This window comes from Onychomys torridus, chromosome 1 (assembly GCF_903995425.1).
Source record: "Onychomys torridus chromosome 1, mOncTor1.1, whole genome shotgun sequence".
NCBI lineage: Eukaryota > Metazoa > Chordata > Mammalia > Rodentia > Cricetidae > Onychomys > Onychomys torridus.
In genome coordinates, this window is record NC_050443.1 from 20,676,966 (window position 1) to 20,695,664 (window position 18,699).

The 18,699-nt window shown below is 38.5% G+C and overlaps 2 protein-coding genes across 2 annotated transcripts in view; both read right to left on the reverse strand.

Moving 5' to 3' along the window:
* The window catches only part of Znf91 (zinc finger protein 91), an 84,679-nt gene extending 83,797 nt beyond the window's left edge, over positions 1-882 (reverse strand). The window contains exon 1 of the mRNA XM_036181209.1: positions 821-882. The gene's annotated coding sequence lies outside the window, so the exon portion shown is untranslated. The remainder of the gene's footprint in view (positions 1-820) is intronic.
* LOC118579693 (zinc finger protein 25-like) overlaps positions 1-18,699 on the reverse strand; it is a 33,100-nt gene that overhangs the window by 2,277 nt on the left and 12,124 nt on the right. The window contains exons 2-4 of the mRNA XM_036181241.1: positions 14,892-15,018; positions 6,883-6,975; positions 821-930 (exon numbers count right to left, since the gene is read on the reverse strand). Of these exons, the coding sequence (XP_036037134.1) occupies positions 821-930; positions 6,883-6,975; positions 14,892-15,018 (330 nt within the window). The remainder of the gene's footprint in view (positions 1-820; positions 931-6,882; positions 6,976-14,891; positions 15,019-18,699) is intronic.

Here is an 18,699-nt window from a genome sequence, read left to right on the forward strand (position 1 = left end):
AATATTATTGTCTTTAACAATATCACTGGTCAAATATATTGACAACATCACTTTCAACTTTGACTGAGATTATGGCAAATTAATGATCAGGATGTCAGAATAATTTTTCCATTATCATTAAAGTTATCATGTTCTTCTCCAGCTGTAATCTTAACAATCACACAATAGACAAAGACACTCAGCTGTGAGTTCCTTTGTAAGTGTATAGAAGGGAACAAATGTGTATACACAAGTTTATGTATGTCTGTGTGTGCATATGTGAAGTTACTAAAGGCTGCTGTTCAGTTTTTTCATAAATCAATATTCACTCTATATTTATTTTCATTTTTTGAAAAGGTCTCTCACTGGACCTGAAACTTCCAGTTCGGATGGAATCACAGGCCAGCAAATCCCAGTAACCCTAATCTCTCTGTTTTCATAGCACTGGTCAGAGATACATATCACCACAGCTGTCTTTATATATGGGTGCAGAGTATACAAACTCATGTTCTCATGCTATGTCTAGCTAACTAAACAGTCTTCCCAGGCCTGAGTTAATTTCTTTCATTTTTCAAATTATATTGGTATTTGTGTGTATGTATTTATGCCATGGCACATATACGGAGGGAAGAGAACAAATTTCAGGGTTTTTCTTCAGCATCTACCACATGGGACATGGGATCAAATTCAGATGGTCAGGCTTGGTGACAAGACCCTTTACAAACTGAGCCATCTTGTTGACCTGAGTTAAGTTCCTGAAGAAAGATTCCTAATTACCAATCTTTATGTTTATATTTACATCTGAAGTATGTTAAGAACTCATGTTAAATATTTTACTTACTTCAATAATTTCTTCATTTGATGTCTGGCTGTTGGTGATTTCAACTTGCCACAAAAGTCTCTTGTTATATTCCTGGTCATTCTCAATTGGGGCAGTCACTTTATGAACACCTAAAATGACATTGAAAATATCCCCATCCATGAATAACTCTAAAATCTTTTTCATGTGTCTTCTCATTCTCATAGAAACTATAAAACAATATTGACTTTTGATAATGGTACACATTTTATTTCTTCATGAAGAATATACAAATTATTTACTTCACCTTGCAAATAAACACTGAATATTCCATGGGATTAAAGGTGTGTGCCACCATGCCTAGACCAATCTGATTCTTCTCACATCAGAAATGTGCCTCATCTTTTATGATGAATCTAATGATGAGCATAAAGGATGATATTATATCTTGGTTACTGTAAGCATGGGACTTGAGGGGCAGCCACTGTATCCTTAATCCCATCACACATATAGTCAGACACAGGAGACGTCCATCATACAGCTGAATAATTCTATATTATCACCAACTGTGTGTATGTGTTTTTTCTTCACATATTCTCAGTATTAATCCCATATTGAATGATTACTTAGCAAAGGTATTTCTTTTCTATGGATACTTCTCCATTCTAGTTATAGCTGGGTAGAAATTTTAAATTTAAGAAATGTATTCATTTTATGTTATTGTAGCTCTTTTTGTTCGAGATCTAGTCTCATCTGTCATTTTCTGGTCTTGAACTTAGTATGTGAAAGATAACCTTCAACTCCTCTGACTCTGGGGGTTTTACAAATGAATCACCATGCCCTGCTATACGTTCACATTCCACAGGTGTTTATTTACATTCTATTCAAAAGTCAAAATACTTGGCTTATTCAATTGTATTCACGTGAATTTCTCCAGTTGTTTCAAGATTAAAGGCCTTCTATTAAGGTCTCTTCCATAAGTACAGGGGAAGAAATACCTGTCTAGGTTCAGTCTTTTATGTGTGGAGATCTACTTTTTATAAAACTCTCTTTTAAAGTTCTTTTGTTGAAATATAGATTCTTTGTAATTTGAGAAAAAGATGGCTACAGTTGTGTGAATATACTTTTGCATCATTGTGTTAGTCCATTACAATGTCTGTGATAATGGTTTCTGCCAACAGCTTATGATTTTTGCTAACATAGCTCTTGTTGCATTATTTGGAAGCACCACACCTTTTCTTAGGATTCCATTGGCTGGCTAGACTTATTTCTTCTGTAAAACAATTACATGTTTATATTTTCCTGTTTTCTAAAGAATAAGTTATCATTACCTGGGAGTGCCTTGAATGTATAGGATTCATTTCATTTCATTAAAAGGATATTTGATGGGCAGTAGTGGCACAGCCTTTAATCCTAGCACTCAAGAGGCAGAGCCAGGCGGATCTCTGTGAGTTCAAGGCCAGCCTGGTCTACAGAGCAAGATCCAGGACAGGCACCAAAACTACACAGAGAAACCCTGTCTCAAAAAAACCAACACCACCCCCCCCACACACACCAAAAAAAAAAGGATATTTGAGGGGCTGGCTAGATAGCTCATCTGGAAAAGATGCTTGCTGTGCAAGCCTAGTAATGTGAGTTCAATCATTAGAACTTACATAAAAGTGGAAGGAAAGAACTCCATATAGTTGTCCTTTGATTCCCACATACATGCTATAACAACACATGGCCCTGTCATACACAGCATGCCCAAATGCTGAATAATAATAATAAACTTAAAAAATAGGTTTTGAGTACACTAACTGCATTAATTCTGAGAATATTAATTGCATTAACATAGGAACATGTGAGGTCTTTATTCTAGTGTCTTCTTCAATCTCCCTTTTAAAAAATTACATTGAATTATTTGTTTATATGTGAGAGTGTACACAAACTGAACCACTTGTGTGGAGGTCAGAGAACAAATACATAATAGTTCTCTCCTTCCACCATAATGGTCTTAGACTGAACTCAAGTCCCTTTATCCACTGAGCTATGTTGCTAACATCTCAATTTCAAAACTGTGTTAAAGTTTTAACTGTACACACAATTTAGAGTATTCCTAGTTAGCTTAGGTTGTTTTTTTAAAGATAATTTTAAAGTACATTGTTTTCTTCATTTCCTCCTCAACATGTTAATTTTTCAAATGCAGAAAAGATATTGTAAGCTAAGGATGAAGTTCAGCTGGTAGAGTGTTTGCCCAGCAAAGTCTTGGTTTCAATCCCCAGCACTACATAAAAACTAGGCAAGGTGACACCATTTTAGAAATTCAAAGTGATCTTCAACTACATAGTGAAGCTGAGGTCATCCTAGGCTACATGAGATGCTGTTTCAAAACAAGTTACTGCACAGCTTGAAGCCCTATCAATGAATTACAGCACTTGGTCTATGTTAAGACCCTGGATTTTATTCTTAGCAGAAAAAGGAGAGAGGGAAGGAGATGTAACCAATTTGCTATGTTTATTATGTAACCTGCTACTTAAAGACAATGTTTAAGAACCCTTATAGTCATTGAAGTATAGGGTCATGTCACCTGAAAATTGAATTATCATTTATTTCTTTCTTTACTTGTATTTCTTGGTTTATTTTGCTTGCTTTTCTGCTCATTATAAAATTAATATCTGTTTCAAAAAGACTCAAGAGTGAATACCCTGTATTGTCCCTTACATTAAATGAAATATTCTCAGTTTTGATGGATCACTCCATTCATTTATTTCCCCTCCCCCCCTTTTTTTTCTTTTCTTTTTGAGACATAATCTCTCTATGTAGTCCTGGCTGTAATGGAACTCACTATGTAGACTGGGCTGGCTTAATAACTCACAGAGATCTTCCTGACTCATTACCATGTCCAACACATTGATGTTTTAGCCCTTTGACCAGTCATGAATCCTACTGTAACCAATACTCTGTAAAAGCAAGCTTCTCTGACCAAAGCTGACACTGGCATTAATCTATAGAAATATGCATGAATATTTAACCAGCAATCTGACAGGCACATCAGGTCCATTTAGCAAAACATGAGCAGTAGCTTCCTCACTAAGGCCTCTAACTACCCCAGTCACATATATGACAATTCAGTCACTGAGTTAAGTTATTAAGTGATCATGTTGTGGCATAGTTGTCATTTTTGCATGGTCTTTTGCCATAATGACTGAGTTTCCAGAGTGCCATTGGTGAAGGTGTAGAGATGGCTAGCTCTTCTCATTTTATGTTCAGGGTCTTTTCCATCAGCAGACTTCATTTGTAGCCTCAATCTCCATCACTACTAAGAGAAGAGAAAGCAAATTGCAATAACAGCACTGCTACCAAAATAAACCAGATACAAACATAGAATAAATATAAAAAACAAATTAGAGCCTACAAGATGGAACAAAGGGTAAAGAAACTTGCTGCAAGTATGATTATGTGAATTCTAACCTCAGAACCCAAATAGTAGGAGGAGAGCCAATTCCAACAAATTGTCCTCTGGCCTCCACAATAGTGAGCAATAATGTGTACAAGCAAATATGTATGTGCACACGCACGTGCACATGTGGACACATACACACACACACACACACACACACACACACAATTAAATAAATGTAAACAGATAAATGAATTAATAAATAAAAGTAAAAAGTGATACACTGAAGAACATGTGATTAATGAAGTACAAATTTCAGGTAAAAATTAATAAATATTATGCTAGGTATGGTGGCACACAACTTTAATCCCAGCACACTGAAACAATGGCAGGCATACTGCTGTGACTTCAAGGCTAGCCTGCTCTACATAATGAGTTCCAGTACATTCAAGGCTAATAGAGAAACTGTCTGAAAAAAACAAGTAATAATAATAGTAGTAATAATAAGATGTAAATGATATAATAAAAAGGGTTTCCTTTTTTAATCCTATTTCAGAGCAAGGAAAGTAGAAAATAGGTGTGGTGGTTTGAATAGGTATGGCCCTCATACACTCATGTGTTTGAATTCTTAGCCCATAAAGGGTTTGCATTATTAGAAGGTATGGCCTTGTTGGAGGAAGTGTGTCACTGTGGAGGTGAGTTCTGAGGTCTCATATGCTAAAACTATACCCAGTGTGGTACACAGTCTCCTGCTGCTGCCTACAGATTAAGATGTAGAACTCTCAGCTTCTCCTTCAATACCATGTCTGCCTGTATGCCACCATGTTTCCCTCCATGATAATAAAGGACTAAATCTCTGGAGCTTTAAGCCAGCCCCATTAAATGTTTTCCTTTATAAAAGTTGCCATGGTCATGGTCTTTCCACAGCAATAAAACCCAAACTAAGACAACTGTAACATGAATCTTAAATGTTCTTAACTAATAAAAAACCAGGGCCAGACACTGGGGTGAACTCTGAAAGATCAGAGTAGCAGAACAAGCCACAGCCAACTTCACCTTGACAACTCCTCATCTGATCCTGTTTCCACAAATCCTCAGACTGAAACTTCTGAGTCCTTCCCAAACGGATCTCATTTGAACTGCTGATAAAAGTCTAAAAGCTTAAAAGCCTCTAGTTCCTAATCCTCAGGCCTTACATACCTTTCAACTTCCTGCCATCACTTCCTGGGATTAAAGGTATGTATCTTTCCCAAGCAAGAAATGAGATCTCAAGTCCTGGGATTAATGGTGTGTGTCACTAAGCCTGGCTGTTTCCAGTGTCCTTGAACTCACAGAGATGCAGATGGATCTCTGCCTTTGGAATGCTAGGATTAAGGGTGTGTGTCACCAAAAAATTTCATTATTTATCCTATTTTGGTGAGTCCAATACAAAATTTGTATACAACATAAAAAAATCCAATCCAATGTTAAATATTTAAAACAAATAGTTCCTTTTTAAAAGTAGATTCAATCATTTACCCCTTATCTGTATCCTCTTTTTTTTCTTTTTCTCTCTCTCTCTTTTTAAAAACAGCAACCCTGAATTTAATCTCCTTTGTTTAGTTGCTTTTTTTTTTTTTTTTTTTTGGTGGCAGGGTGAGTGTGTGTGTGTGTGTAAAACCTGAAAGATCAGAGGCATAGGAAAAGTCACCTATTCCAGTCCCCAGTCTCCGAAGAGACTTACTTCCTGTATACCCATGCCTATATGCCTTTCTGTTCTGCCTTCTCATTTCCTCTCTCTGTTCAGCTACATCACTTCTTCTTCCTGCCTAGCTCTGTCACTTCCTATCTATCTGTACAGACCTCCAGACCTTTATGGTTAGTGCTGGGATTAAGGGTATATACCACACACATACCTCTGTTCCCAGTGTGGCCTTGAACTCACAGAGATCCAGGCAGAACTCTGCCTCCTGAGTGATAGGATTACAAGCGTGTGCTACCATTGCCTGGCCTCTATGCTTACTACAGTGGCTAGCTTTTTCCTCTGATCCTCAGATAAACTTTATTAGAGTGCACAATATTTTGCGAGACACAATACATCACCACAGACAACAGGGTTAAATAAAAGGAAAATAAAAAATAAGAATAAAAAGGGAAAGGAATACATGAGAGAGGAACATAAAAACATAGGCGATAATAAATCTGGTTGCAAAATAAAAGAAAAAATACCAGGTTAAATAAGCCTGCAAGAAAGACTAAAGATATAAACACAAAATAACTGAATAAAAAAGGAAATAAAGTAGAAACACAAACTATGAAGTAAAGAGGTTAAAGAAGAGAGGAGAAAAAAAAGAATTATTCTTCTTATCTGTGTTCTCTGACAGTACTATCTGTTCAGAGGCAATGTAGGGTGGCAGTTATTGGTGTGTTGCTAAAGTCTAATGTAAGTAAGTCCTCTGTTCTCATCTTACCAGATAGTGCTGTATGTTGGCTGACTGCTGGCCTCATCAAGATCATATGTTAGCAACAGGGAAGTATTCATTTAAAAACATGCATATTTGCATGTAAGGAAAACACACATCAGAAACAACCAAAACAAGGAGTGGCTAATTCTTTTCAGAAACTGCAAAAATCAAAAGTCTGGTTGGGAGTAGGTAAGTTGGTGAAAAACATTTAACATGACCAACAGGATGAACTAACTGTCCTCCTGCTGACCTCCCTTGCTTAGTATGCATTTACCAACCTGGAAGGCTCTGGATAGAGGCTTCTGCTAAACTCCATGGCCCAAATCCATGCTCTAACTTGAAGATCAACTCAGGTTTGGTCGTGCAGTGTCCTGTAAGTGGAAAATAATAAACAAAATTTGCAAAAGGTTTGGTTCAGTCCACTAATGAAAGACAAGAGATCTAATTAAGGACCTGTGCTTTGATCAATCAACATCAATCAATCAGAAACTTTCATTAGAGGGTTTATACTAACATTCTTCACTGACTGGATTATCACTTTCAATCAGCATAATGGTTTCCAGAAAATTTTAAGAAAACAGAGGTGAATAAAAGAGAAAACACAATAAAATTAGAACAACAACAACAAAAAGATATTTATGGCAATTTAAAAGAAAATGGTCCCCAAAGGGAGTGGCACTATTAGGAGGTGTGGCCTTGTCTGAGGAAATGTTTCACTGTAGAGATGGGCTTTGAGGTCTCTTTTGCTCAAGCATCTCTCAATGTGACTGTTAGTCAACTTCCTCTTACCTGGAAGATGTAGGATTCTCAGCTCCTCCAACACCATGCCTGCCTGCATGCCACCATACTCCCTGCCATGACTGAACCTCTAAAACTGTAAGTAAGTCCCCTGAATTAAATGTTTTCCTTTTAAGAGTTGCTATGGTCATAGTGTCTCTTCACAGCAATGGTAACCCTAAGATAACATTTAAAACAAATTATACTGGAGAGAATAATCATAAAAAAATTCAGCCGAAGGACTGAAGAGATAGCTCAGTGGTTAAGAACACTTGATACTCATACAGACCCAGATTCAGTTCCTCGCACCCATATCAGGTGGCACACAACCACTTGTAACTCTAGTTCCAGAAAATCTAACACTCTTTTATCCTCTGCAGGCACTGCATAGACATGGCATAAATAAAAATGAATTTTAAAAAATGTTTTAAGAGCCGGGCAATGGTGGACACGCCTGTAATCCCAGCAGTTGGGAGTCAGAGGCAGGTGGATCTCTGTGAGTTCGAGGCCAGCATGGTGTACAGAGGTAGTCCAGGACAGGCTCCAAAGCTACAGAGAAACTCTGTCTCGGAAAAAAAAAATGTTTTAAGTGCTGAAATGGAATGAGGCTGATAAGAGGTGATGGGTGAGGCTGCTGGTGAGTGGTACAGGGTAAAGGAATTAGTGCTGGTCAAGTCTTCCAGTTAAGATCTGATACCTGTGTAGTGAGGAGGAAGCAGGATTGAACAGGGGAGGCTTAAGACCAAAACACTGGTCTAAGGATCTTTGATCACCAAACTGGGAGTCCTGGAGAAAAGGTTGCTCACTAGAGGATACTGACATACGTAGAGATGACCAGACCATACTATCATAGTACTTGGCGATAGGCTGGGGAAGAGCATGTCCTTGATTCAAAGGCTAAGTAGATCCATAGCCTACAAGATGAGGTTGTCAGTTAACCACTTTGTATAGCTGAATAGCAGATTGTTTCCTCAGCACCTACAACCTGGAATACAACATTAAACAACCACAAAAGCCCATGGGAAGGCAATCAAGGGAAAGGTGGCCTGCTATGTTGGTGAGTCTTTAGAAATTAAGGAAGGAACAGAGAATGAATTGAGCAATGAACTTGGCAAAATGGGTATTAAGAACACTGAAGAGGGCACCTTCACTGGTGAGGTTAGAATCAAAGCTTAACTGGAATGGCTTGTGTGGTAAATGACAGACGAGGAAAGAGATAGAAATTAAAGACAACTTTGAAAGCTTTATAAAATGGCAATAATTGAATGAGTATATACAGTTTATTTCCATGTAACCTTGGCTGCTCTGGAACTCCCTGTATAGTCCAAACTAGCTTCAAACTTTGGCTCTGCCTCCTGAGTGCCAGAATTAAAGGCACGTATCACAACTCAAAATTAAAACAAACAAACAAACAAAAACGCTTTAAGTAAACTAAACTAGTGGGTATGGTTAAGCACATATTTAATTATAGCATTTGCAAGGCAGAGGTAGGTAGATCACTTTGAGTTAAAGGTCAGCCTAGTCTATTTAATGAGTCCTAGGCCAGCCAGGGCTATATAAGTGAAATACTTTCTCAAAAATGAATACATTAAATAATCCAGGCAGATTTTTGAAAACTGAAAGAATATAAGGATAATTTAAAATATATGCATCATCATTGAAAAGCAAATATGCCTTCTATGTATTATTTAGAAAAGACAAAGACATCAAAGAAGAAACATTATAATCAAATAGGAAAAATAGCAAGACAAAGAGAATTCTAAACACTTTAAGAAGAAAGCCTAATGTTAAATATATAATAACACCCACTAGATCATTTATAATTAATATTAAGGCCCTGAGTGGTTATTTGGGAGCGGGTGGTCGGGACAGGAAAATTTCACCTACAAATGGCACCCAACATCTAGGGCCATGTACGTACACATAAAGCCTGAAAAAACTTTTAAAAAGTCTAAACACACAAAAATGGAGCTGAGAATTCCTAGTCTCGTGACTCCCATGTTGGCTGCAGTACAGAGACACATCTCCTGACAACTGCCAGCATGGAGCTAAACTGCATGCCAGGTTCCTACAGTGTCTCACATGGGCCAAGGTACAGAGCGGTGTCTCTCAGCTACATGCTGTATGTCAATGGGGTTTTGCTCATACAGACAAAAAAGGTTACAGATATACAGTAAAGACAGATTCAGACAGAAAAAAAAAAAAAACCTCTAAATGGTTACAGTGTGCTTAAAAATATACATAGGCTTGAGAGAAGAAAGAGAAGGTGTAGACAGTCATAAAAAAGAAATATATAGTTTTAAAAAATAAAGTCTTTAAAAAGGGAGTAAAGTACTATTTTAAATAGCCATGTAAAAATGGAAAACACGTGGAGAGTCTGGATCCTATATGTTATTGCATTGTCTTTAAATTTTTTGGCTGCAAGAGACACTGGATTAGGAAACCTGGTAGATTAAACCAACCTATAAATTTTAAAAATATATTGACTTCAAAATTAAAGTCAAAAGGAATGTTACTTTGAGGGAAAGGTTATGCTTTGATTTCCACAGGAAATGAGAAGCTGTGGATTCATTCTAGGTTAGAGAAAACCAGGTTTGATTGAGGAAAACCCCTGAAAATCTTGACTACAAACACAAAGAAATAAACAAACAAACAAACAAATAAAACCTACAAAATGTATATCGTATATTTTACCTGCTCAAATATGAAACAAAAAAATCGTCTTTGGCTGACTTATGTACAATACAGTCTATACTTTTATTAATACAGATATGTATGTTAACTTTAAAAGTTTATGTATTTGCAGAGCAAGGGGACCAAACTCCAATAAAAACATGGCCCAGGTGATCCAGCATCCAGAACAACTTCAAGGCTGCTGGCTAAGATGATCCAGCCTCACAGACTACTACAGCCAAGACTTAACCATTACCCTAAATTTTCTCAAGGTTCAAAGATAATAACACCTACAAACAACATGAAATAATCTAGAAAAAGATGCCCACATTCCCAAAATTTTGATTATGGATACTTGTTATCATTTAAAGGAGGTTGGCTACAAGTTGTTACTGGTCATAGAAAAAGAAAAAAAGCTTGGACAACAGTTAAATTCAAGGATCTTCTTCCAAAGGAAAACATAAGGGTATGATATAGAAATAAGAGGAAAATAGGGTAGAATATTGAATCTACTTAATCCAAAAGCAACTATTAACAACAAATATTTTACATTGGTATGGATTTTAATTTATTGATACCTATTTAAAGTTATTTCTGTTATACTGTATATTTTTTCTACTCTTGTTTTGTATATTGTGCTTATACAACTCGTTTAAAAATGTAATGTATAATTAAGAAATACAGGTTAATAGTCACCTATAATAATCAAACTTGTAGCATATTAGGTTATGTTTTAAAGGTTAAACAGATATATTTAGATAGGTATATGGTCTTCAAATAATTCAAAGACCTACATAGTATGGCACTTAAAATGTTTTAACAACATAAGGCTTTTCATGACAGTGAGACAGGTCTGTTCCAGTACCAATTTATTTCAGAGAAGATGATGGGCATCGAAGAAACTCCATATGGAGTTTATTTTCTTTATATCAAAAGCTAGCCATTTGGGCAAAGAAACTGCCCTTGCCTCAATTGCCGACAATATACTGTCCAAACCAGACTGGTAAGATGCAAAATAAGTGACTGTCAAACTTTGCCAAGACAAGGTAGGACAGTCCTTCAAAATTCTTTGCTTCAGAAAAAAAGTCTGTCAGATATACCAGGTCTGGAGGCCGAAGATGGATGCCCTAATGTTACAGAAGAACTTTGGGTGACTGTCCAAACAGCCAGATGTCTCTGTCATTTGAAAACATTTTACCCTTCTGGGGTCTTTAAGGTAGTTAAAGACTAAATAATTAGGCTTAAAGTTTTCCTTAGTTATGATAAAAGGTAAATTAGTTGTAAAACTTTAGACTCACAAAGATAAAATAGATAATAGAATATTTTCTCCAATTTTGTCAAATAAAATTGGACTGGATATTGTAACTGTAATTCTTACTTAATAATTGTTTTTGTTGTATATAATCTTACAGTATTAAAGTTAAAACCTTCCTTTCCTTTTTGCCTAATTAAGGAAAAAAAGGAAAATACTGTAGAATAATCCTTATGTACACTGTGACAATCTATCTCTCAGACTGGTTTAATAAAAAGCTGACTGGCCGATAGCCAGGCAGGAAGAACAGGTGGGACAACCAATCTAAGGACACTGGAAAAAAGAAGGGTGGAGTCAGAGGAGTTGCCAATCAGATGGAGAGGAAGCAAGATATGCCAGAGAGGCAAATGCCATGAGCCCCAGGGTAGCACATACACTAACAGAAATGGGTTAATTAAAGTAAGAGCTAGTTAGTAATAACCCTGAGCTATTGGCCTAGCATTTATAATTAATATTATAACCCTGGGAGCAGGTGGTCAGGACAGGAAAACTTTGCCTACAATTAACATTGGGTAAGGAGGCTGAGTTAGCAATTAATTGACAGAAAGTAATTATAAAGCATCAAAGGGCTTCCAGGAGAGAGACACACACAGGAAGTAGTTGGGTGGGATGTGGCACAGGTTCTTCTGGTTTGGCAGAGTAGAGGTACAGGTCTTTCAGAGATGCCAGCAGGGAGAGAAGGTTAGCTTTTTGCTACTCAGCCTCTCTGAGCTTGCAAGTTTTCACCCCAGCTTTTGAATCTTGAGTCTTACTTATAAACAGAACGATAGATTTAGTTAAAGGTACAGAATTCCCACTAGGCTGCAGTCTGAGTGGGCAGGCAACTTCTAGAGAAGCAGGTTGGTAACTTCAGAGTTGCAATTGCTGGCTGAAATAACAATAGACTAGGTCAAAGCCACCATGCTGAAGTTAAAAATGGTGATTGTTTTCTGTGATTTATAGAGTTGTTTTTCTGAAGGAGCTTCACAGCCTTTCCATGACTTTAGTCACAAGACAGTCCTGACACACCTGGAATGTCATGCTTTATTGGATACAGCAAATAGTGCACAATACAAACTAAATTTGCGGGGATGTGATGTTTTCCTTCACGAAACATATAGATTAGATCAGAGGCTTTGGTATGAGGAATCTGTTTTATCCAAAATACTTTTGTGTAACAATCCATGAATATGCTTCCACATGGCTGTTATAGGTTCAGTCCATCAGGGCTAGACCTCTGCTGCCTCAGAGCTTGATTAGATTCTGGAGTGACCCTCTTTCTTTGATCATCCTGTGTAACTCATAAAACCAACATTTTATGTCTGCCCAGGAAATTCAAAGGCATAATCTAAAAATGTCGTAAAACATCACAACAACAAACAAAAAACACCTGACAGTTTTCATCTTACTTGCAAGCTAAGGCTACCCTGCAGCATCAAAGAAAAAGCCAGCAATTATTAGAGTGTGGAAAAGTTAAAAGGGAGAGAGGAATGGATGGAAGATAGGCAGTATTTACTAAGATGCATATGGAAGTGATGAGTAACTTCCTCCCACCCCACTTAAGACAGGGATCTCTGTGTAGTCCTGGCTCTCCTGGATCATTCTGTAGACCAGGCTGGCCTTGAACTCAGAGATTCATCTGCCTCTGCCTCCTGAGTGCTGAGCTTAAAGGCATGCATGCACCACCACCACCTAGCTGATGAGTGATTGATAGTACCTAGCAATTAGTTGAGTATTTTAAAATACCTGTCAGAGAGATGTTAAATATTCCCAATACAGACAGGCAATGCCTAAGCTGCCCAGCTTAATGGTCACCTGCATCTCATCATTAAATTTTAAGTGTTGTGTCATAAATATATAACTGTGTAAGTTCTCCATAAATATGTGCATGTTAGTTAAATGTATAATATACAATTTATATTAAAAGTCGGCAATAATCCTAGCCAGGGAGAGTTGGTGAATGCCTTTAATCCCAGCATATGGTGGTCTGAATAGGTATGGCCCCCACAGACTCATGTGTTTGAATGCTTGGCTCATAGAAAGTGGCACTATTAAGATGTGTCGCCTTGTTGGAGGAAGTGTGTCAGTGTGGGGGTGGGCTTTGAGGTCTCCTATGGCCAAGCCACACTCAATGTATGATATAGTCTCCTTCTGTTGTCTGTGGATGAAGATGTAGAACTCTCAGTTCCTTGTCCAGCACCATGTCTACCTGCATGGCTCCATACTCCCAGCCATCATACTCCCCACTGTGATGATAATGGACTAAACCTCTGAAACTGTAAGCCAGCCTGAATTAAATGTTTTCCTTTATAAGAGTTGCTGTAAGGATAATCAGACGACAACCCATAGCTCCAGAGAAGCTAGGAAACAAGCAGGAACCTAAGAGGGACATATGGGTCACCTTGGGAGGGGGAAACAGAGATCTCCATGAGTAAACTGGGGATGAGCAGGGACAATAGGGGGGAGAAGATGGAGGATAAAAACATGAGGGAGCAGGATGGTTGAGCTGGGGAAGGGATGGAGTGGGAGAGCAATGAAAGAGACATCTTGATAGAGGGAGTAAGAGAGAAAGCTGATGCTAGGGAAATTTCCAGGAATCCACAAGGATGACCCCAGCATCCACAAGGATGACTACTAGCAATAGTGGTAAGGGTGCCTGAACTAGCCTACCCTAGTAATCAGATTGGTGAATACACTGTCATCATAGAGCCTTCATATAGTAACTGATGGAAGTAAATGCAGAGACCCACAACCAAGCACCAGGCTGAGCTCCAGGAGTCCAGTCGAAAAGAGGGAAGAGGGATTATATGAGCAAGAGGGGTCAAGATCATGATGGAGAAATCTATAGAGACAACTGAACCAAGCGCATAGGAACTCATGAACTTTAGACCGACAGCTATGGAACCTGCATGGGACCAGACTAGACCCTCTGCATACTGGAGATAGTTGTGTAGCTGGGTCTGTTTGAGAGGCCCCTGACAGTGTGATCAGGATCTATCCCTTGGTGCATGAGCTGGCTTTCTGGATCACATTACCTATGGTTGGATACCTTGCTCACCCTTGAGGCAGTGGGGGGGACTGGGTCCTGCCTCAACTGAATGTACCAGCCTTTGCTGTCCCCCCCATGGGAGAACTTACCCTTTTGCAAGAGGGGATGAGGGGTGGATTGGGGAGGGGTTTTGTGGGGGTGAGAAGGTTGAGAGGAAGGATAAGAAGGGGATCTGTGACTGGTATGTAAAATGAATTTTAAAAAAAGAAGTAAAGAAATAAAAAAAGTTGCTGTAGTCATGGTGTCTCTTTACAGCAATAAAACCCTAGGATACAGCAATTGGGAGGCAGAGGCAGGTGGATCTCTGAGTAAGGCCAGCCTGTTTTACAAAGCATGTTCCAGGATAGTCAGTAATACACAGAGAAACCTTGTCTTGAAAAAACAAAAACAAAAACAAACAAACAAACAAAAAAACAGAAAGAAAATGAGTCAGCAATAATTCTTATAATTATCAACCAATAATTTAATTGGTACAGAGAGTTACAGGACAGACTTACCCAAAAACATGAGGCTGCTATAATTCTCTAGCATTACATCCCTGTAGAGTGTCCTCTGAGCAGAATCAAGATCCTGCCACTCATCCCAGGTGAAGTCCAAAGAGATGTCCTCAAATGATACGGAACCCTGTAATGACACATTTCTTTTTAAACCCCAAGTACTCAGCTTTGGGAACATAAAATGAGGAGTTCACTATGCTCTTATGCTCTGTCTATGGAAGGGAACCTCAATGATAAATTGTTTAGATTAAGCTGTCATAGGAGTGTTGGTTTTGTTTTTTTTTTTCCTGTTGTTTTTGTTGTTTTAAAGTACCTTGACTGAGGTGAAGGGACTTGCCCACTATAGATATATTATTTCAAAGGGTTGGTTCTGAATTTTGAGAAAGGACAGAGGGAGCTAAGCATGCAAACATTCAGTGTTCCCTTTGTTGTGACTATGGATTTAATGTGACCAGCTATCTCAAGCCCCTGAGACTGTAACTTCCCTGCATCAATGGACTATGCTCATAAACTGTGATTTGAAATAAACCCTTTCTCTTCTAAGTTGCTTTTGTCAGTGTATTTTATCACAACAAGAAAGAAACAAAGATAGTGTCTTATAGAAGGTATTGCTTGATTTGTATCATGGAAGAAAATTTAACAGAAATATCTTAACTGTGTTAATGCAGTGGTCCAAGAAAGTTTTTAAAAGAGGTTTCTAAGCAATTTCACTACAAAAATCTGATGCCCAATCTCAAGCCACTGCAACCTCCAGGCCCATTAAATCTGCCCATGCATTGAGTGTTTCAGTTCTAACACAGGTGATTTGAAGGAATACAGGCTAAGACCCCCCTCCCCAGCCCAAGCTCTAGGAATAAAGGAATCTGGACACATGCAAATCCCTCTGAACCCCAGAAAAACAAATAGTTTTAAGTGGACATGTAACCACTTCCATGGGCTGAAATCACCAGGAGTAATACAGAAAGAACTCCATGCTCTCTCAGCACAGCTATGTGAATGGGGTATGCACACTTTAATCCCAGCACTCTACTCAAGGGAAGCAGAGGCAGGCAGTTTTCTGTGAGTTCTAGGCCAGTATGGTCTACAAAGAAAGACTCTGTCTCAAAAACAAAAACAGAGTACAACTATTTGAAAGGACAAGGGTGTGGCTAAAGGCAAACCCCCATACTCTGTTGTAAAGAATGTTAAATTTGTAGAACTGCTCTCGGTCTTGGTCAGAGAAATTTGTTCACAGTAGGCAAGAGTTAATATATAGAGACTTGTAACTGGTCAGCATGCTGAGAATAAGTGAGGGTTGACTGCTCAGCAGTACATGGCACACCTATTCTCATCCCCTCCAAGACTCAGAGGACATTACTGAAGAGGGCATGGGAAGCAGTACTAGGAAACACTGTCTTCCAGAAACGGCATGCCTATTGCATCCAGGAACTCATAGCTGCAGTGCCTACTTGCACATTAACAGTCCATCAAGGATGGGGGATAGGCAATAAGGCCTCACCTTTCTCAATGGCGCTCTAAGCTGTTAAAAGATGCTGGAAGAGGGGGTGTCATATTTCTCATTGGTGTGATCACTGGGAAGGCACCCTTGCCTAAGTAAATAAACCCTTTCTATGCAAAAATATCCTAGTAAAATGTAGTGGGACACAGACACATACCACCACCACAACCACCAAAAAACAAAAACAAACAAAAAAAACACAAAAATACTTAGGGGGACTTGTGAATAGACAATTAGGTGAGTGTGTGGTTAAAAAAAATGTATTTCACATGTATGAAATAATTTTAAAGAGGAAGAATATAAAATTAGTACAATTTTTTTATATAAAGTAATAGGTTACTTCTTTAAAAAAAAATTAAACAGGGCCAGAGTTCAGCAATTAAAAGCTGCTCTAGCAGGGGACCAGGGTTCGATTCACAGCACCCACATGGCACCTCACAACTGTCTGTAACTCTAGTCCAGGGATCTGATGTCATCTTCTGGCCTCCAAGGCCACCAGGTACTCATATGGTACACAGACATATATGCAGGCAAAACATACCTACATATATAAAAATAGCTATTTTTAAAATAAAAATTATCTCAGCAAGCTTGATATCTTCAGTTCAATTCCTAAAAGTGGAAGAGAATGGAATCTACAAAAGTATTCTCTGACTTCAACATGTCAGATGTTGTACATCAAACACAAACACATCATGTATACAGAAACATACACACACAAGGATAATAAAAGTATCATATAGTCAATTGTTGTTGGTATGTATTTTTCCTAATTATCCTCAGCTGGCAGCCTCTGAGAGAGTCTCAACTACGAGAATGCCCAGATCAGATTGGTCAGTGGCCATGTCTGTTAGGAATTATCTTCATTGTTGATTAATATAGGAAAGTCACAGCCCACTGTGAGTAATGCTACCTCCCAACAGGTAATCTTGGGTTGTTTTAACAGCTTAGCTGGGTATGAGCTGAAGAACAAACCAGCAAGCAGCTTATTTCATGCTTTCTGCTTCAAGTTCCTGCCCTGTCTTACCTCAGTGATAGACCATGACCTGAAAAAATAAGCTGAAATAAATTCCTTCATCCGGAAGCTGTTTTGGTTATGCTATTTGTCATAGCAACAGAATGGAACTAGAACAGCATTCGAAAGAACAGAAATTGGAATATTGACTATAACACTATTCAGTCACAATGCATATATGGTCATTTCAAATGATTCTGAGATGAAGAGTACAGAAGGACATTTCTCCCAATTGCAGTTCACCCAGCTGGTCTCCTAAGAGGCTGCACATCCCATCTCAGGCTATTGTTGACCCAAGGACTGATATTCACTAGGCACTCAAGGGCCCAGAGACATGGCTACTTCGAGCATCTAGTAGTTCTAGTTGCCTAGTTCTAGGCAGTTCTAATACCTGAAACCTGGGAGACATAGGCTGGGATGAGGACACACAACCCTGTAAAATAAGCAAGAGGGAAGCTAAAACCAAATGCATTCTGGTAAGGTGTGTGTGCCTAGAGGAGACAAGAGAGGCGCAAACATTGTTAACATGGGGTCAGGCAAGAATCTTCACAGATTACTTGTGTGAAATGTTCATGAACAGAATTTAATTCTTCAAAATATACTGTTCAGAATCCAGAGGAAAATAACAAAACACTGTCTGCCTGAAATTTACCATAAAGAACAAAAAGTTGATCATAGTGTGGAAAGGGAAAGTTGCATGGAATGCTTGTAGGGAGGAGGAATTTCAGAAATTTGTTTGCAGGCCTAGAAGAGTGTTTATCTTTATTCTGCATCTCCATGATGGCACTGGTCAGGAGGCTGCTGTGGGCATTGGGTCTTCCTTGAGTAGTGGCAGGCTCCAGGAAATGTGTCTGCAACAGGGCAATGACTTTCCTTGCCCCTTCCCACTTCTCCCTTCGTTTTCTTATTTTATGGGCCCAGGTACCTCTGCCCCTCCATTTCCTCTAAAAGATCCTTAGAAACCACTTACATTGTGAGCAAAAGTGGCAAATTATTTTCCCCTGCTCACTGCAGCAACCTGAGGTGTTCTTTTTGGAGACTGCCACTCAGGTAAAGCCAGGATTCTTTTTTAAAGTTATTTTTATTTTTTTAATACTTTTAATTATGGAGCACATGTGCTAGAGCCTACAGAAGCCAGAATTGGATCCCCATGAAGCTGAAGTTACAGGTAATGGTGAACTACCTGATATGGGTGCTGGGAATCAGAGCTGAGTCCTCTAGAGTGCTCTCAGGTACTGAACCATCTCACTAGTCCTGTAAGGCAGAATTCTTGACTTCTTTACATAAAAAATAAA